The sequence below is a fragment of the Peromyscus californicus genome, unplaced genomic scaffold (assembly GCF_007827085.1).
Source record: "Peromyscus californicus insignis strain IS unplaced genomic scaffold, ASM782708v3 Scaffold_2__1_contigs__length_46816999, whole genome shotgun sequence".
In the NCBI taxonomy this organism is placed as follows: domain Eukaryota; kingdom Metazoa; phylum Chordata; class Mammalia; order Rodentia; family Cricetidae; genus Peromyscus; species Peromyscus californicus.
In genome coordinates this window covers 5,808,733-5,825,423 of record NW_026294540.1, presented here as the reverse complement: position 1 = coordinate 5,825,423, position 16,691 = coordinate 5,808,733, and the positions used below count along the sequence as shown (strand labels likewise).

General features: G+C 50.8%; 1 protein-coding gene and 1 long non-coding RNA gene across 5 annotated transcripts in view; both read right to left on the bottom strand.

The window, feature by feature from the left end:
* Positions 1-11,638, bottom strand: part of Pxn (paxillin) — a 55,154-nt gene extending 43,516 nt beyond the window's left edge. For all 4 annotated transcript variants that reach the window (XM_052755131.1, XM_052755132.1, XM_052755133.1 and 1 more), the window contains exon 1: positions 11,456-11,638. In XM_052755131.1, the coding sequence (XP_052611091.1) occupies positions 11,456-11,468 (13 nt within the window). In that variant the 5' untranslated portion in view covers positions 11,469-11,638. The remainder of the gene's footprint in view (positions 1-11,455) is intronic.
* A 1,154-nt stretch (positions 11,639-12,792) lies between these two features.
* LOC128120894 (uncharacterized) lies at positions 12,793-14,628 on the bottom strand. Its single transcript, XR_008221992.1, has 2 exons — positions 14,266-14,628; positions 12,793-13,015 (listed from the first exon to the last, which is right to left on the bottom strand). It is a non-coding gene; the product is annotated as an uncharacterized LOC128120894 (long non-coding RNA).
* Between the last annotated feature and the right edge of the window lie 2,063 nt (positions 14,629-16,691).

Here is a 16,691-nt window from a genome sequence, read left to right as displayed (position 1 = left end):
ACACATACACACAGGCGCACAAACTAAATAAATAAATAAGAACCCCCTAGATTTGGTAACCATGTGTCGGTTATAAGAAAGAGGCTACAGAGAACCCCGAAAGCAGGGGCCAGGCAGGAAAATGCAGGAAGGCTAAACTTAATGCAGGTGCAGAGATGCTCAACTATCAGGACAGGGACTATGGGTCACCTAAACTGTTCGAGAGAAAGAATGTGGGTACAGAGTAGCCAGATCTGAGTTTTCAAAAGAAACGAAGTGATGATTTGAGGTATAACCTCTTGGTGTTTGAAGTACTGGCAACTAACCTGGAATGTTCTGAATACCAGGAAGGCCAAATAACACAGGTTTACAGCTAAAAGCTGACCTGTGACTTCCCACCCCTGGGTGTCCAGTATGAAAAATCAAGGAGAGCCAGCCACGGTAGCACACGCCAGTAATCTCAGCAGGTGAGTCAAAGGTAAGGAAATTATGAAGTCAAGGTCATCCTTGGCTACAGAGCAAGTCTGAAGCCAGCCTGAGCTACATGAATCTCTGTCTCACCCCAACCCCTCATCCCCAGGGGAGGGGGCTGGCTCAAAGGGTGGTTGGGCTGAGTACCAGAGACGGAGGTCACAGTTCCTTCATGGCGGTCTGCAGTGGCACTGGGTGTGCCCGCTTCCCCTAACTCCGTCAGCTTCTGCTCTGCTTCCTCATGTATAGGTTGGGATAACTGTCTCCTACCTCAGAAGCTACGTCCATTATCTAAACATAGACCAAGAAAACGGGGCGGGGCATTCACAGGGACCAGACAATAGCTGAGGCCTCCGAGAGAGAGGGACGCCAGGGAGAGGAAATGAGCTGGATCTTTGCTGGCTTGCAAACCGGAAGAATCTGGACAATAGAATCCACGTCAGGGGTGGAGAGAGAAATTTGGGAGTTGCCAGCACAAAAGTTCTAAAAGAGGTCATGGAAGTAAATAAACAGGAGAAAAAAAAAATAGCAAGCCCAGAGAAATCTTCAGAGAAGCCGGGAAGGCGCCCCCACTCAGAGCACAGGGAAGCGGGGAGTACATGTGTCTTTAGAGACACATGCAGCTGAAGGAGAGGACAAGAAAACACACCCACTAGGGTAGGAAGCGTGACAGCAAGTGTGTAAGGATGTACCAGGCTGGTCAGAAACTGAAAAAGAGGAAGAGAAGGCCAAGATGAACAGCGATAGATTGGAACCATGAGACCACAAAGTCCACAGTGGACCATACTGATGCAAGTGGGTGGGGGTGGGGGGGTGGGGTCAGGGAGGTACAACCGCAAGATGGCTCAGTGGATAAGTAGTTGATCACCAAGCCTGACAACCCGAGTTCAATCCCCAGGACCCACGTGGCAGAAGAAAAGGGAATATTCAGGCAAGGTATCCTCTGACCCCACACATTCACATGCACAATAAGTAAATAAATGTAATATTAAAATTAAAGGCATTTGACTGAGAAGGGGCCAGTAGGAGGTTCAGCAGTTAAAAAGCACTGGCTGCTCTTCCAAAGGACACAGGTTCAATTCCTAGCACTTATATTGGGTGGCGGGGACGTATATACACCAGTTCCAAGGGATCTGACCTCCTCTTCTGACCTGTGTGGGCACCTCATTACACACAGTGTACATACAGACAAGCAGGGACACACACATGCAGTAAATAAAAAATAACAATGAACCTGCTTACAAAGGAGAGTGGGGAGCGGGCTGAGCGGGCTGGCTGTGGGGATGAAGCAAACAGTGAGTAAACAAAGAGATCATTCCCTGAGGGCCCGTCTGCTGTGTGGTCAGCAGCTCCACGTTCGCACCTCTGCACCGGGCACATTCCTCACAGCCTGCTTCTAACAGGGTTTCTATTGCTAGGTCAAAAGCACCATGGCTCATTCAGAAAGACATACCAGCACTGGGGTAGGGCAGCTCGGTAGCAGGGGGCATGCTTGGCAGCAGGGGGCATGCTTGGCAAAGGATCCCCAACCACGCAGGAGACACACTAACGTGCCGTGAGAATGGAGCAGCCTGAAGGAAGATCCCTGAGCTACACCAGGAAGGAGCACCCCAGTGGCTTCCATCCACCTTGCCCAGCTCACTCAGAGTCCTCTGATTCAAAACAGCTGGAAACATATACCCCCGAGCTCCTCAACAAGAAAACGGACCAGAACATGGCTGTTTCTGCCAAGCGAGTTCTGAATAAGCTGCATTCCATTTCATTAAAACAATTACCTGAGCTCCAGCCAAGAATTACATAAAGCTTCCTCCGGGGCCCCGGCCCCTCCCCCATAAAACACACATCAGGCTACTTTTCAGCCCAGCAGCATAAGGCCCTGACATACCACTTCCAGACCTCATTAGGAGGCCTCCGCGATCCCCTCCCAAGCAGCCATGCTGATGGACAAGCCTGAAGCTCCAAGACCCACCTCCTGGCATGAAGCACCGACTTCCTGAGGGCCTGTTGACAAGCTCAAAATGTTTCTGCTAGGCACAAGGGCCCTCGGCTCTGCCTGAGCCGGGGGCCACTAGTGCTGGACTATAGTCAATCCCCCCACGCACCCACACACCAAAAAGCTGGGGACCCAAGTGGCCCAGCTTTGACTCAGCACACTACTATACAAGTGGGAACCAAGGGAATGGAGGTTCCAGGAGAGATCGGAAAGACTGGAGAACGGGAAGGGCCAGATCTGTGCAGCAAGTAAGAGCTCGTGGCCCCATGCCCACAGGCTAAAGATGTTGGCCACAGATAGGAGTTTATGCGATGTGAGGCAAACTCCCCCCCACCCCCCGCCCCGGCCCCAACTCCCTTGGCTCACACTGCCTGAAGACATCCATTCCTGCTCTGAAACCCACTGGCCCAGACAACCCCTTAACTCCAAGCACCTCTCTCTCGTCTTGACCCTGTCTGATTAATGTCACACCAGCCAAAATAACACGAGCGGACTCTATACTTACAGAAGTGTGCTGTCTCTCTGATCCTGTCTTTTTTTTTTTTTTCCTGCACAGGGCACAGCACTGTGACCTACCTCCTCAGCTGACAGCATCTACCATCTGCTTGTCTTCCCATCACCAGCTGTCCCGGGCCAACACAGACAAGAGCCAGCACCTCGGCTCTACAGCTTGGAGCCCCCCATGGAAAAAGAGGGCTTGAACTCCCCCCCCCCCGCCCCCCGCCCCAGACGAGGTTTCTCTGTATAGTTTTGGTGTCTGTCCTGGATCTCGCTCTGTAGACCAGGCTGGCCTCGAACTCACAGAAATCTGCCTGGCTCTGCCTCCCGAGTGCTGGGATTAAAAACACGAGCCACCACTGCACGGCGTGGGCTTAAACTTCTTCTCAATACCTATTATCATAAGAGTGTCCAAACATGCTGGACGGTGGTGGCGCATGCCTTTAGCTCCAGCACTTGGGAAGCAGAGGCAGGTGGATCTCTGTGAGTTTGGGGCCATCCTGGGCTACAGAGCGAGTTCCAGGATAGCCAGGGCTAAAAAGAGAGAGACCTTGTCTCAAAAAAACAAAACAAAAAGCCTAAAAAGAGTGTTCATTCAAAGAAACTGAAAAACCACAACAATGGAAACATATACCTTTCCTTCCCACTTAACACTCTGCCACCCCGTGCAAATGCATGGCACATGCTTTTTACATGCACACATCTCCATGTACATACATGTATAAATCCATAGACAATCGGCCCTCTGCACCCACAGGTTCCACACTTTCAGATCCAACAGTAGAGGACAGGGAAATACGACAAACCGCAACACGCTAAACTGTAAGCGCAGAACCCTTTCCAGTCCTGCCCGCCTAAACAATGCAGCAGAGCTACAATAACAAGCACTTACATCGTACTGGATAACCTAAGGATGCTTTAAGTTGGGGGTGGGAGGTCCATGCATGCACATACACGTTCGTATGTGTGAGGATCCGAGTCGATGTGGAGATCAGAGTTTGAACAACAGGTAGTGTCTCTTATTACTCCCCCTTTTTTAAAAAAAACTGAACACTAATTTATGGGGAGGGGTACAGCGACACATGCCAGAGCACATGCGTAGACGTGAGAGGACGGTTTGTGAGCGGCTGCTCTCTCCTTGCACCGCCTGAGGCCTCAGACTGAATTCAAGCTACAGGGCTTGGCAGCAAGCCTCTTTACCCACTGAGCCATCTAGCCGCCCCATCTTTTCACTTCTTTTTTTATTTTTCAAGACAGGGTTTTTCTGTGTGTATGCCTGGCTGTGCTGGAATTCGCTCTGTAGACCAGGCTGGCCTCAAACCCACAGAGATCCACCATCTTATATTTTGAAGCGGGGTGTCTTCACTAAATCCGGAGCTCCCTCAATGCCTAAACGGGTTGGCCCGTGAGTTCTGAGGCGGCTCAGCCCGTCTCTGCCCCCTCTGTCACGGGGCGGCTGTGAATCCACCAAAGCGACTCTTCACACGCTGAGCCGTCTCCCCAGGCCGAGGTGGTTTCAATTTTAAAGTTTACAGGAAGGGCTTGGGGGCGTAGCGCAGTTGGCAGAACACTGGCCGAACTGTTCAAAGTTCTAGGCCTGATCTCCCTCGCTCGCTCGCTCACTCACTCACTCGCTCGCTGCATCAACTGGGCGCAAGTACTCTTGTGATCCCAGTACTTGAAGAGGGGGGAAGTGAAGGCCAGAGGACCCGGAGTTCAAGGTCACTGCCTCGCCTGCTACGTAGTAAGTTCCAAGCCAATCTAGACTACAAAAAACTCGTCTTTAAAAAAAAAAAAAAAGATTTGGGGGTGGGGGGGCTGAAGGAATGAGTCACCTGTGAAGAGTTCTGGTTGTTCCTGCAGAAGACCCAGGTTAAATTCCCAGTACCCACATGTCAGCTCACAACAGTCCACTACTCCAGTTATGCACATGATACACAGGCATACATGTGAGCAAAACACTCATACACATAAAATAAATGCAAAAGGAACTTTTTTGGAAAAAGCATATAGGAAGTTCTGTATACAGAGAAATGAGTGTGCAAGACTTTAATATCTAGTGGGAAGGAAGTGCTGGGCCAGTCAATCCCCTATAGATACCAAGGGGTGTGTGTGTGTGTGTGTGTGTGTGTGTGTGTGTGTGTGTGTGTGTGTATGTGTGTGTGTGTGTGTGTGTGTGTGTACATATTTGACTTCTTGGTTTGGGTTTTGATTTTTGTTTTGTTTTTTACTATATCATTTAAAACTAACTTCAGAGCCAGGTGTGGTGGCACAGGCCTTTAATCCCAGCCCTCGGGAGACAGAGGCAGGCGGATCTCTGTGAGTTCCAGGCCAGCCAGGACTACAGAATAAGACCCTGTCTAAAAAACAAAATGAATAAATAAATAAGTTACAGGCTTCATGACACTTCACTCCTACTTTGTCTTGCCTCTAAGAAAGACGATCTTCTCCCATAAACCACAATACCACAACCACACCAGAAATAAGCATTTAGGGCCATCTTCAAGGGAAGACTCGGCCACTGGGGCTGTGGTAGGCCTTCCCGACGGCACATCTGCCTGCTCCTGGCCCAGTGTCCAAAGCCTCCCTAGAGAGGCCAGTGCTAAGCCCCACTGGTTAGGCAATCAGTCAGCTGGAAACTTATCAGGATATGAACGTATACTGAGGCCTGATGTGAGTCAAGTGGATGGAAGCTTGGACTTGGTGCGGAGATGAACCTTGACCTTTCCTTTTGATGAGTTGCTCAACCGACATTTCTCAGCTTTTTAATTCTCCTGTTCCTCTTCCCACCCTTTCTCCTATCCCCACAGGACACCCTCCACTCTCTTCCTCTCCTTAACAGTTTCATTTTCTTTTTGAGGCTGGGTCTCACCATGGAGCCCCAGCTGGCCTGGAACTCCCTATGTGAACCAAGCGGAGCTCTGCCTGCCTCCGCCTCCTGAACACTATGGCTAGCGGCATGCGCCACAACATGAAGCCTACCCTGGCATGCTGAACAGCTTCTCCACTAGAAATGGTATTGTTCACAAAATCGAAAGAGCATATACCTGAATGAAGACTAAGAATGCACCCGTGCAGGGCAGTGTAGGGCTGTCGGCACACGGAGAGCTGCCGAGACCTTCAAGAGGGATTTGACTTATGACAGCTGTGTTCTAAGCCCACAGCTCTGTGTCACAGGGACAGACTGGACAGGGACAGGACAGGGAGCCGGTGAGAGCAAATGGACCCTCTGTCGATCAGCAGACATGGCCACCAATGCCTTTCAGTTCCTCCAGAGCACAGAGTCCCTGACGAAGGGGAAGCGGGACTTAACAGACCATGAAGGGAGGGACAAACAGAGGTTTTTGGAGCCAGGTCTGGTGACACGGACCTACCATCCCAGCTAATCCAGAAACTGAGGCAACAGATGTACACATTCAAAACCAGTCTAGGCTAAGGAATGCGTTGAAGGCCAGCCTGGACAAAGCTGGGGAGCCAGATGTGGTAGCACAGGCCTTTAATCTCTGGGAGGCAGAGACAGATGGAGAGCTGGGAGTTCCAGTCCAGCCAGAGCTATGTTGAGAGACCCTGTCTCAAATAGGTAGGTAGGTAGATAGATAGATAGATAGATAGATAGATAGATAGATAGATAGATAGGTAGGTAGATAGATAGATGATAGATAGATGCATACATTAATAGATGATAGGTAGATGATAGATAGATAGATATAGATAGATGGTAGGTAGGTAGGTAGGTAGATAGATAGATAGATAGATAGATAGATAGATAGATAGATAAAACTTAAAAAAAAAAAAAGAAAGAAAGAAAATGGTATGGTACCAGTAATTTCTACTCTACTGTCAGCGATCCCGGCGTCAATCCTGATCCTGCCTACCACTCACTAGTTACAGAACTCAGCCAAGCAGGCTCACACCATGCTTCAGTTTCCTCCTTTCGAAGTGGGGAGCGGTGAAACTACTAAAGAGTAAGAAGAGAGCTTACTTCATATGACCAGCATGGCTGAAAGAACAAAAGACACCCAGCAGGGCCCGGATGTGAGCACCAAAGAAATGTCATGCAAAAGAACTCTCTACACGCGGTTTCTGGTTGTGAGCCTAGCCTTTACCAGCTGAGCCAGCTCTCCAGCCCTACATGTGGTTTTTAAAACAGTGTTTGGAAATGTCACAGAGAAGAGTTCTGTACCCGCGGGTTTTTGGCAGTGGTGGCGCACACCTTTCATCCCAGCACTCTGGAGGCAGAGGCAGGAGGATCTCTGCGAGTTCAAGGGCCAGCCTGGTCTACAGAGTGAGTTCCACGACAGGCAGGGTTACACAGAGAAACCCTGTCTCAAAAAACAAGCAAACAAACAAATAAGTAAATAATAAAAATAAAAAGTATTCTAAAAGTGAGGTATGGCGGCACATGTGGCCCTTGGGAGACGGGGCAGATCTCTGTAAGTTTGAGGCCAGCCTGGTCTACATAGCAAGTTCCAGGACAGCCATGGTTGTCCATAGAGACATTGACTTAAAAAAAAAAAAATGTGTTCTATAGATATTATTTTTATTAATGAAGGCACTGAGCCCAGAACAACACAGTAAAAGGCTAGAATGATGCTGGGAAGAAGTTCTTCAACATCTCTGGCCTTGAAACAATGTATAGACCTACAAGAAGTTCTGAAAGGATGGGTACATGGGGAAGAGGTCACTCAGAGCCTCAGCAGTCACCCTTGGCCTGTGTTAGGTCCCTCCAGTCAATGGCTGGCCCAGTCTCTCCGACACACGGCCATCCCTGAAGAAACTGAAAAGAAGAACACTGCCATGCTCCCTCCGAAAGCCATCAAGCACAGCGTGATCGGGCCATGCCCTGCCCAAAGCCCGTGGACTTCCATTCTACCCGCGCTGTACTTATCAGAAAGGCACCTGCCTAAGAATCAAACACAACCCAGGGTTTGACTCCAAGCTGAGCCCCTTACTTGCATGCACCTTGCAAATCACCCACCAGGAGGGTACCACTGCTCCATGGTTAGATGCTGCCTCTGCCACAGCCCAGAGACTGGGTGACCACATAGAGGTACCACATACAGGCTAGCCCCAAGGCCAGGCTTTCCATGGAAACTGGGAGGCTCTGTAGCCCCGAATGCCCCAGGCAACTCCCTTACCGCCCCCCCAGCATCACCCCCAAACACAATGAGGCACTGTTTTCCAAAGGGTCAAGACTGCTGAGAAGTTGAAAGGAGACATGACCAGATTCCAGCAGACGGACACTGCCAACAGCTGGCTGTGTCCCACATTAGTGGATGAGAAGGATGAGAAGGCAAAGCTATCAAGCCATTTCCTGGGGACCTCCCGGGCCCCCCCGCAGCAAAGCAGACATTTTAAAGGTAATTATCAGTTCCTCGGCAGCAGGCCTTTGGGTGCACCCCGTGATTAGTACCAACTCCTACGACTTTATAATTAAGACAACCAGGTCCAGAACTGGATCAGTCTAGGTTCAAACTCCAGCTCTGCCATAGAACTTCCCCCAGCTCAGGTTTCTCCATCTGTGAAGCTGAGATTTTAAAAAAAAAAAAAAAAAAAAAAAAAAAACACCTCTCGCTCTCAACAGTTGTAGTAAAAAAAAGAAAGAAAAAGCGCTGAGCGCAGTGCCCGTCTCCTGTGGAGCACGAGGGATCACTGTCAGGCCGCACTGTGGTCACGGCCTCCCCAAACACATTAAGAATGTGAACATGGGGAGAGAGGAGAGCCAGGGCAGAAAGCATAATCGGAGGGCATCTGGGCTGTGAGAACTCTGTCCAGGAAACTCCGGCCAGAACTTGAACAGAGGGAGCTCCCGATCAAACCAGCATCTAAGCTCTAATGAGAAAAGCCACCAAGCAGCCACCCCACAGCACAGGGCGGAGAGAACACACAGAGAAGGGCAGGACACACTGTGTTTATGTTTTTTCTGCCCAAAGAGCTATAAATTTGTAACTTATTAAACCGCACATGGCGATTCTCTCACTGGCCACTACGCGGAGGGGAGGAGGTGTGCTCCAATTTATTTATTTATTTGTTTTTTTTATCCTTGAGCCAGAAAACAAAGTTATCATGGAAGCTATGCACCCCATGGCCTTGCCACAGGGAGACCACCCTGAACGATCCCCCATGTTAAGGGACCGGGACGGTCACAGCTGAGATCTCTCTTGGGAGACAAATAAAAACAAGAAAGAGGGCTGGCCGTCATATCCACCCTAACTTAGGAAAACAGCTGACGGGCAGTGTGCTGAGCAGCCATCCAGACAGCTGACCGCCTGGGCTCAGAAGCAAATTCCTCTGCCCTCCTGCACACCCATTCCCCCCACCTTAAGCTCTGGTCAGCCAGGCGTGTCTGGCCCCCTGAGAGCTCAGACTAAGGAAGTCGGGTAGCATGGATCGAGCCACCGGAGAGTCTACAAAAGGCAGCAGAAGTCACAGGTGGCAGGCCGTCCCTGCTAACACCCCTCCTGCCAGTGCCTGCTTGCCCCCTTCCTGGGAAGAAATGCACACAAGAGTGGAACAGGGACCGGGCTCGGAGGTGTTTCTTGGCTCTGCAGCCTCGGGTCAGAGAGTTGGCCTCTCTTGGTCTCTCTCTGCTTTCTCTATTTGGTAAAAGGAGGTAGTGGTGCCGGCAGCGGCCTCGGGGGTGCTCTTACAGGGTGACGGTTGTGAGGATGGGGCGAATCCAGGCATGGGTGAGCACTCCATAAACGGCACATTTCGATTCCGACAATTCCCGTCTGCCAGACACTCTCTTTCCTTTCAAAGACAATCCAGTGTTCTGGCCCTAAATGGAAGGCCGTCAGAAGATGGGAATTCCGGACTCTGCAAACTCTACAAAGACTTTCTCAGTCCTGCGAACAGCAGAGGGACTGTCCAGAACCAACAGAGCCCTCACCAGCGTGTGAGATGCTGTGACTCGGCTCCGGCTCCCCAGTTCCCACAGGGAAAGACGCACTGAGACTTTCAGGTACCTGATCAAAAGCGCATCGCCCCGGCCAGCCTCCTTTCAGCTTTGGCATTTTTATGTGGAAAAAACAAAAATTAAAAATACCTGCCTGGAAGCTATGCCAGCCTTGAGTGCAATGGGAATGTGGATGCCAAGCCTGACCCAAAGGCATAACTATGCTTGGCAATGATCCCACTCTGCGAAACAAACAGGACCCAACACCATCCCCAGCTCTGGGATGTTTCAGGGGCTCCCTGATCCCACAAGGCAACTGCAGGGAGGCAGTGAAGTCCAGTGCCTACAAATAATCCATCTTAACTTGGAGCCCTGTTAAGGGCTGCTTCGGAGAGGCCCCTCAGTCTTATCTAGTGAATCTGCTCCCCAGAGCCAGGGACGCCCAATGGCACCAGTGGTCACACAAACCACCCACAGTCCAGAGAAAGAAGACAAGGCTCCTACAGAGAAGGGAACTCACTCCACACATACCTCCTCAACTGAGGGGCCCTAGGAGAAGGAAAGACAGGGGTTCCTTCACTCTGGGATGCACAAGGCTCAGGGCATCCCTAGATCTCTTGCATCAATCCCCACGGGTTTAGAATCAACTTCCAGGAGAATCTTTCTTTCCTCTGTCCTAACACCAGACAAGCGTGGACTGAAAAGAACTGCCTCCAGGCTCCAATAACATGAGGACAGTGAAACTCTGTTCTGGGCATCCTGTCCTCCTTACCCGAGAGGCTTCCAGCAGGCCCGATACTGGGGGTGGGGGACCTTGCCAGCTAGGACACGTTCAGAGATAGCCATACCCTGCGGCCCATTCCTCTGGCATTTCATCAGGGTCTGGGAATGGTGGGTGAGAGGCGGGAGTCATAACCCACCCACCCCTCCAACTTGCCTTTCTAAGTTTAGACTTGAAGGGGAAGGGCTGGTCTGGGAATGAAAGGCTGGTCCACACACTGGCCACTAATACAGTCCTTAAAACGGGGTGACTAGACTTGCGGTGGGTGGTGGGGGTGGGGGTGGGGTCTATGCAGTAGCCTGGGACACTTGTCATTCGAATGGGGGAGGGGGGTGTGGTCCTTCCTCACAAGCTTTTCTGTAGCTTGTGATGTGACACGGGGTGGGCACTGGAAAAGGGGCTACAGCCCTGGCACGAGGGAGAGGAGAGGGGGTTGCCTGTCTGCAAAGTGGGAGGGAGGTGGCCTGGAGGGAACAGCAGCGGGTCACAGAGAGAGAGAGAGAGGGGGGGGAACAGCCTCCGAGATCGAGTCCCGCAGGCAGCCGCTCGGAGGTGGGGGTGGGGAAGCGAAGTGAGGGGTCCCGCAGCCGGGGAGGAAGGAGGTCTGCCCCGGGGAGCGAGGCGCCGTCCCCCCCGCCCGTGGCGGACCGGGCGGGTCCTTAAACCCAGTGTGGGGTCGGGGGGAGTCCTCAGGCGACGCACCGAGGAGTGGCTCGCACAGCCCCGGGCCGCAGGCACCGCAGCCCCGCCGGGCGCCAGGGTGGGATCGGAAACCCCAGCGCCGGCTCGCGGCCGCCGGGCCCCGGCCGCTCCGCCCTCCGCCTCCCGCACTCACCGAGATCGTCCATGGCCGGTCCGCAGACGCCGGCCCCCGGCTCGCTGTCGCCCTCGCTGACCGTCCCGGGGCCGCTCCTCGCCGCCCCGCAACTTTTCCGTCTCCAGCCTCGGCCCGGAACGGAACCCGCTGCCGCCGCCGCCACAGCCGCCGCCGCCACTGCCGCCGCCGCCGCCGCCGCCGCCGCCACCAGGCGCGCGCCCGCGGCAGGCTGGCCACGCCCCCGCGCGCACGCTGGCCACGCCCCCGCCGCCGACCCCGAGCACGCCCAGTCCCGCCGGGGGTGGGAGGGGAGTGGCCGATGGGCGTGGCGGTGGCGCCCCCTGGCGGCTGAGTGGGCTTTAGGCGTCTCCACGCCGTGAATTCCCCCTCTGAGTTGAGTCTGTCTCTCTCAAAGTCAATCTGTCCGACCCACCGACCTCCAGACCGACCTCCAGACGTGTCAGGGTCACTCGGTGAGAACCGGATTTGTCCACCTGTGCATTTATTCGAGTCCCAGGAGGTCACCTCCCAGGAGGATGAAAAATCAAATCGGCCAGGCCTGGAGCCCTGGGACGTTCCTTGGGTTGCCCTCGGTACTGATGGCGGCAGTGAGGGTCACAGCAGGGCAGTGACCCAGATGCCGTTTCTTCTGAAACAGGGTCTCTTTGTAGCTCCAGCCGTCCTGGAACTTGTGACCTTTGTGCCCCGGTCTCCTGACTGCTGGGATTAGAGGTGTCCGCGACAAATTCTGGCTCCAGATCCAGTACCTTGGAGGTTATGAAACCCTTAATTTTTACCTTATTTCCCCCCTAAACCTTCCTAGAGACTGCCAGAATTCTGCATAGGGCAGAGATACCCCACATTACAGTAAAGCGATAACTACCAAAAAGCCATCCCCAGAGCCTGGCGCAGTTGCCCAGGGGGCTCTGGTCTCCTACACTTAGAAACTGTGAGATAAAAGCTAGACTTGAGTCTGGCATGGTAGTTCAACCCTGTAATCTCAGCTAGACAGAAGACTGAGGCAGGATCACAAGTTCAAGGTCAGCCTGGACTACAGAGAGAGTTCAAGAACAACCTAGGCAAATTTATGGAGACCTGTCTCCATTTTTAAACAACTTTTTAAAACACACACACACACACACACACACACACACACACACACACACACACACACGCTCTAAGTGTGGTGACACAAGGCTATCATCCCAAATTTAGTAGGTAGAGGCAGGTTGACCAGGAGTTCAAGGCCATCCTTAGCACCACCGGCAGTTTAGTTCAAGGCCAGCCTGGGCTGCATAAGAACCGGTCTCAGAACACAAATAAAGAAAGAAAGAAAGAAAGCCAGACACAAGAAATAAAGCAAGCCAGACTTTAATCCCAGCCCTTGGGAGGTAGGCACAGGAGGGTAAGGAATTCAAGGGCATTGTGATGATTTGAATGGAAATAGCCCCCATAGGCCCATAGGGAGTGGCACTATTAGGAGGTGTGGCTTGTTGAAGGAAGTGTGTCACTGGGGGGTGGGTCTTGAGGTTTCAGAAGCTCAAGCCAGCCCAGGGTGTCACTGTCACTTCCTGCTGCCTGCGGATCGGATCCAGATGTAGAATTCTCAGCTACCTCTCCAGAACCATGTGTGCCTGCATGCTGCCATGCTTCCCTCCATGAGGATAATAGACTAGAGCTCTGAACTATGAGCCAGCCCCAGTTAAATGTTTCCTTTGTAAGGATTGCCCTAGAGCTGGCCAATGGTAGTGCATACCTTTAGTCCCAGCACTCTGGGAGGCAGAGGCAGGTGGATCTCTGAATTTAAGGCCATCCTGGTCTACTAAGCCAGTTCCAGGACAGCCAGGGTACAAAGAGACACCCTGCCTCAGAAAAAAAGAAAGAGTTGCCGTGATCATGGTGTTTCTTCACAGCCATAGTAACTCTAACTAAGACAGCCATCCTTGGTTACATACTGAATATGAGGCTAGCCTTGGGCTATACAAGAATCCATCTAAAATAACTAATAAATAAAAATCTGAACTCTTCACCAGGCATGGGCACACACCTTTAATCTCAGCACTGGGGAGGTAGAGGCAGGTGGATCCCTGTGAGTTCGAGGTCAGCCTGGTCTATGTAGTGAGTTCCAGGACAGCCAGAGCTACACAATACAGAGATCCTGTCTCAAAATTACAAAATCAAAAGAAAAAAAATTTTTTAAGTCTCAGTGACAAGGCACTGGCTAGAAGGCCTGAAGTCCTAGGTTTAATCTACAATATCCCCACCTCTAAAAAAATAAATAAATAAAAATAAAAGGAAGAAAGAAAGATTGAGTGATGTGGTGGTTTGAAAGAGAATGGCCCCCATAGTCTCAGATATTTGAATACTTGGCCCCCAGCTGGTGGAACTATTTGGGAAGGATTGGGAGGTGTGGCTTTGTTGGAGGAGGTGTGTTATTGGGGAACAAGTTTAAGGTTTCAAAAAGCCCACGCCGCCATTCCCACTCTCTGTCTGCTTCCTATTTGTGGATCAGAGATCAAAACCTAAGCTCTCAGTTATGGCTCCAACACGATGCCTACCTGCCTGCTGCCCATCTTGATGATCACGGACACACCCTCTGAAACTGTAACCTTCCAATAAACTGGTCTATAAATTACCTTGTTCATGGGGTTTTGCCACAGCAGTTGAAAAATAACTAAGACAAGTGATAAAAATAAATAAATACATAACTCATTTGCTAAGTGTCTGGATACACACATACTGGAGCTATCATCTAAGTTACCATGAGGTAGTTAGGGTGATGGTAGTCCACCAATTGTATATAAAGACTCCTGCACACACAACTTCACCTTCCCGTGTTTCTCTGGGCCCAAGGCGCCAGGTCTTCTGTGCCAGGCTAGGTTCTCCAAGAAGACGTAGAGATCAAATTAGGGGTGATGCCTGTGAAAGACAAGGGGGGATAAATAGGATTGGGCAAATAGAAACTCAGAACCCACAAACACAGGGCAACCCAACAGAGAGCCTGGGAACCGAATGCTAAGAGTACTCCTTAGCAGAAGTCCAGGCTGTGAACTGCCCACGGTGAGAATCCCCTACACTAGAGCTGGTGACACACAATACCACTGAGCCACATCTCAGATCACCAGGGAGCACTGGGGACTTGACACTATCTACTAGAAACAGAATGGAAGCCACAGTGGGGGCAGGAGGTGTGGCGGGTGGTGGTGGTGGTGGCGGTGGTGGTGGTGGTGGTGGTGGCGGCAGCAGTGGTAGTATACGAGACTTTAACCCCAGCACTCAAGAGGCAGAGGCAAGTCCAATTTTGCTGCCCATATATTCATGACTTTCCACTGGATCGGAATACTCTTTGTTGTTATTGTTGTTGTTTTCTGAGACAGAATTTCAGTTTCTCTGTGTAGTTCTGGCTGTCCTGGAACTCACTCTGTAGACCAGGCTGGCCTCGAACTCCCAGAGATCCACCTGCCTCTGTCTCCCAAGTACTGGGATTAAAGGCATGCACCACCACTGCCCAGCTGCTTAACACTGTCTTTAAAGAACTGAAATTAAAAATCTGGGCAGAGCCGGGCGGTGGTGGCGCACGCCTTTAATCCCAGCACTCGGGAGGCAGAGCCAGGCGGATCTCTGTGAGTTCAAGGCCAGCCTGGACTACCAAGTGGGTTCCAGGAAAGGCGCAAAGCTACACAGAGAAACCCTGTCTCGAAAAACCAAAAAAAAAAAAAAAAAAAAAAAAAAAAAAAAAAAAAAATCTGGGCAGAGTGGTGTTTGCCTGTAATCCCAACACAGGAGATTGGGGCAGAGGGGTCAGTACAAACATGTGTTGCCTAATCTGTCTACAGAGTGAGTTCTGAGGTAGCCAGGGCTACACAGTGAGACCTTGTCTCTGAGAAAATGGATGTACGGATGACATTTGTTAAACATCCATTTATCATTGATATGCTAAATGATTCTAGGAAGAAAGAGAGAGTTAAGGGAAAAAACAATTTGGAAGAGTAAACTCCCAGAGCTTACTTACAATACAGATGCACAATCATTATTCATTGTAGGTAAAACATTTCAACAACACAGATAAGGGGCCTGGAGACACAGGGTTCAATGGTTAAAAGCACTGGCTGCTCTTCCAGAGGCCCTGGGTTTGAGTCCCAGCACCCACAGGCCTGTTGATACCTGTCTGGGACCACAGTTCCAGGGAATCTGGCACCTTCTTCTGGCCTCTGTGGGCACCACATGCATGTGGCACACAGCCATACGTGCAGGCAAAACATGCATACATAAATAAAAATAAATCTTTTTTCTTTCTATCTGTTCGTTGTTGTTTTTGAGACAAGGTTCTCTGTGCAGCCCTGGCTGTCCTAGAACTCACTCTGTAGACCAGGCTGGCCTTGAAATCGGAGCTCCGCCTGCCTCTGCCTCCCGAGTGCTGGGATTAAGGGCCTGAGCCACCACTGCCTGGTATAAAATAAATCTTAAAAAAAAAAAAACATACAGATAAACTAAGAGATTAAATTAAAAATATCTGTAATCCAACAAAGTGATGAGTAGGCTTTTTTTGTTATTGTCTTAGTTTGTAATTGTTTTATTTTGTTTTGGGTGTCATGTATCCCAGGTTGGCCTTAAACTAGATATATAGCCAAGGATGGCCTTGGGCTTCTGATCCTCAGGAGTGCTAGGATTTCAGGTGTGCTCCACCATGCCTGTTTTTGTGCGGTGCTGGGGACTGAACCCAGAGTTCCATAAATGCTAGGCACTATAATGACTGAGCTACACCCCCCCCCCCCCCCCCCCCGCCAATTCCAGTTGTATATGCATTTAGATCAGTGGTTCTCAATCTGTGGGTTGTGGCCCCTCTGGGGTGGAACAATCCTTTCAGAGGGGTCACCTAAGACCATTGGAAAACACGGATATCTACATTACGATTCATAGCAGTAGTAAAATTACAGTTATGAAGTAGCAACAAAAATAATGTTATGGTTGGGGGTCACCACAGCATGAGGAACTGTGTTAAAGGGTCGTAGCTTAGGGAAGTTGAGAACCACTGCTCTAGATGATTCCCTTACTCACACACACACTGCTTAAATTGTGATTTGCGGTGCTTTGAAATCTGCTTTTTTTTCTGCACTCCACACTCTCCTCTCTTGCCACTCATCCCAAAGCCTCATTTTCCTGAGCTCCATAGCAGTGCCGAGTCATACACCTGAGCCGGCGTTTATTTAACCAATGCTTTAGTTAAGTGCAATTATCTCCATGCTTTCACTAT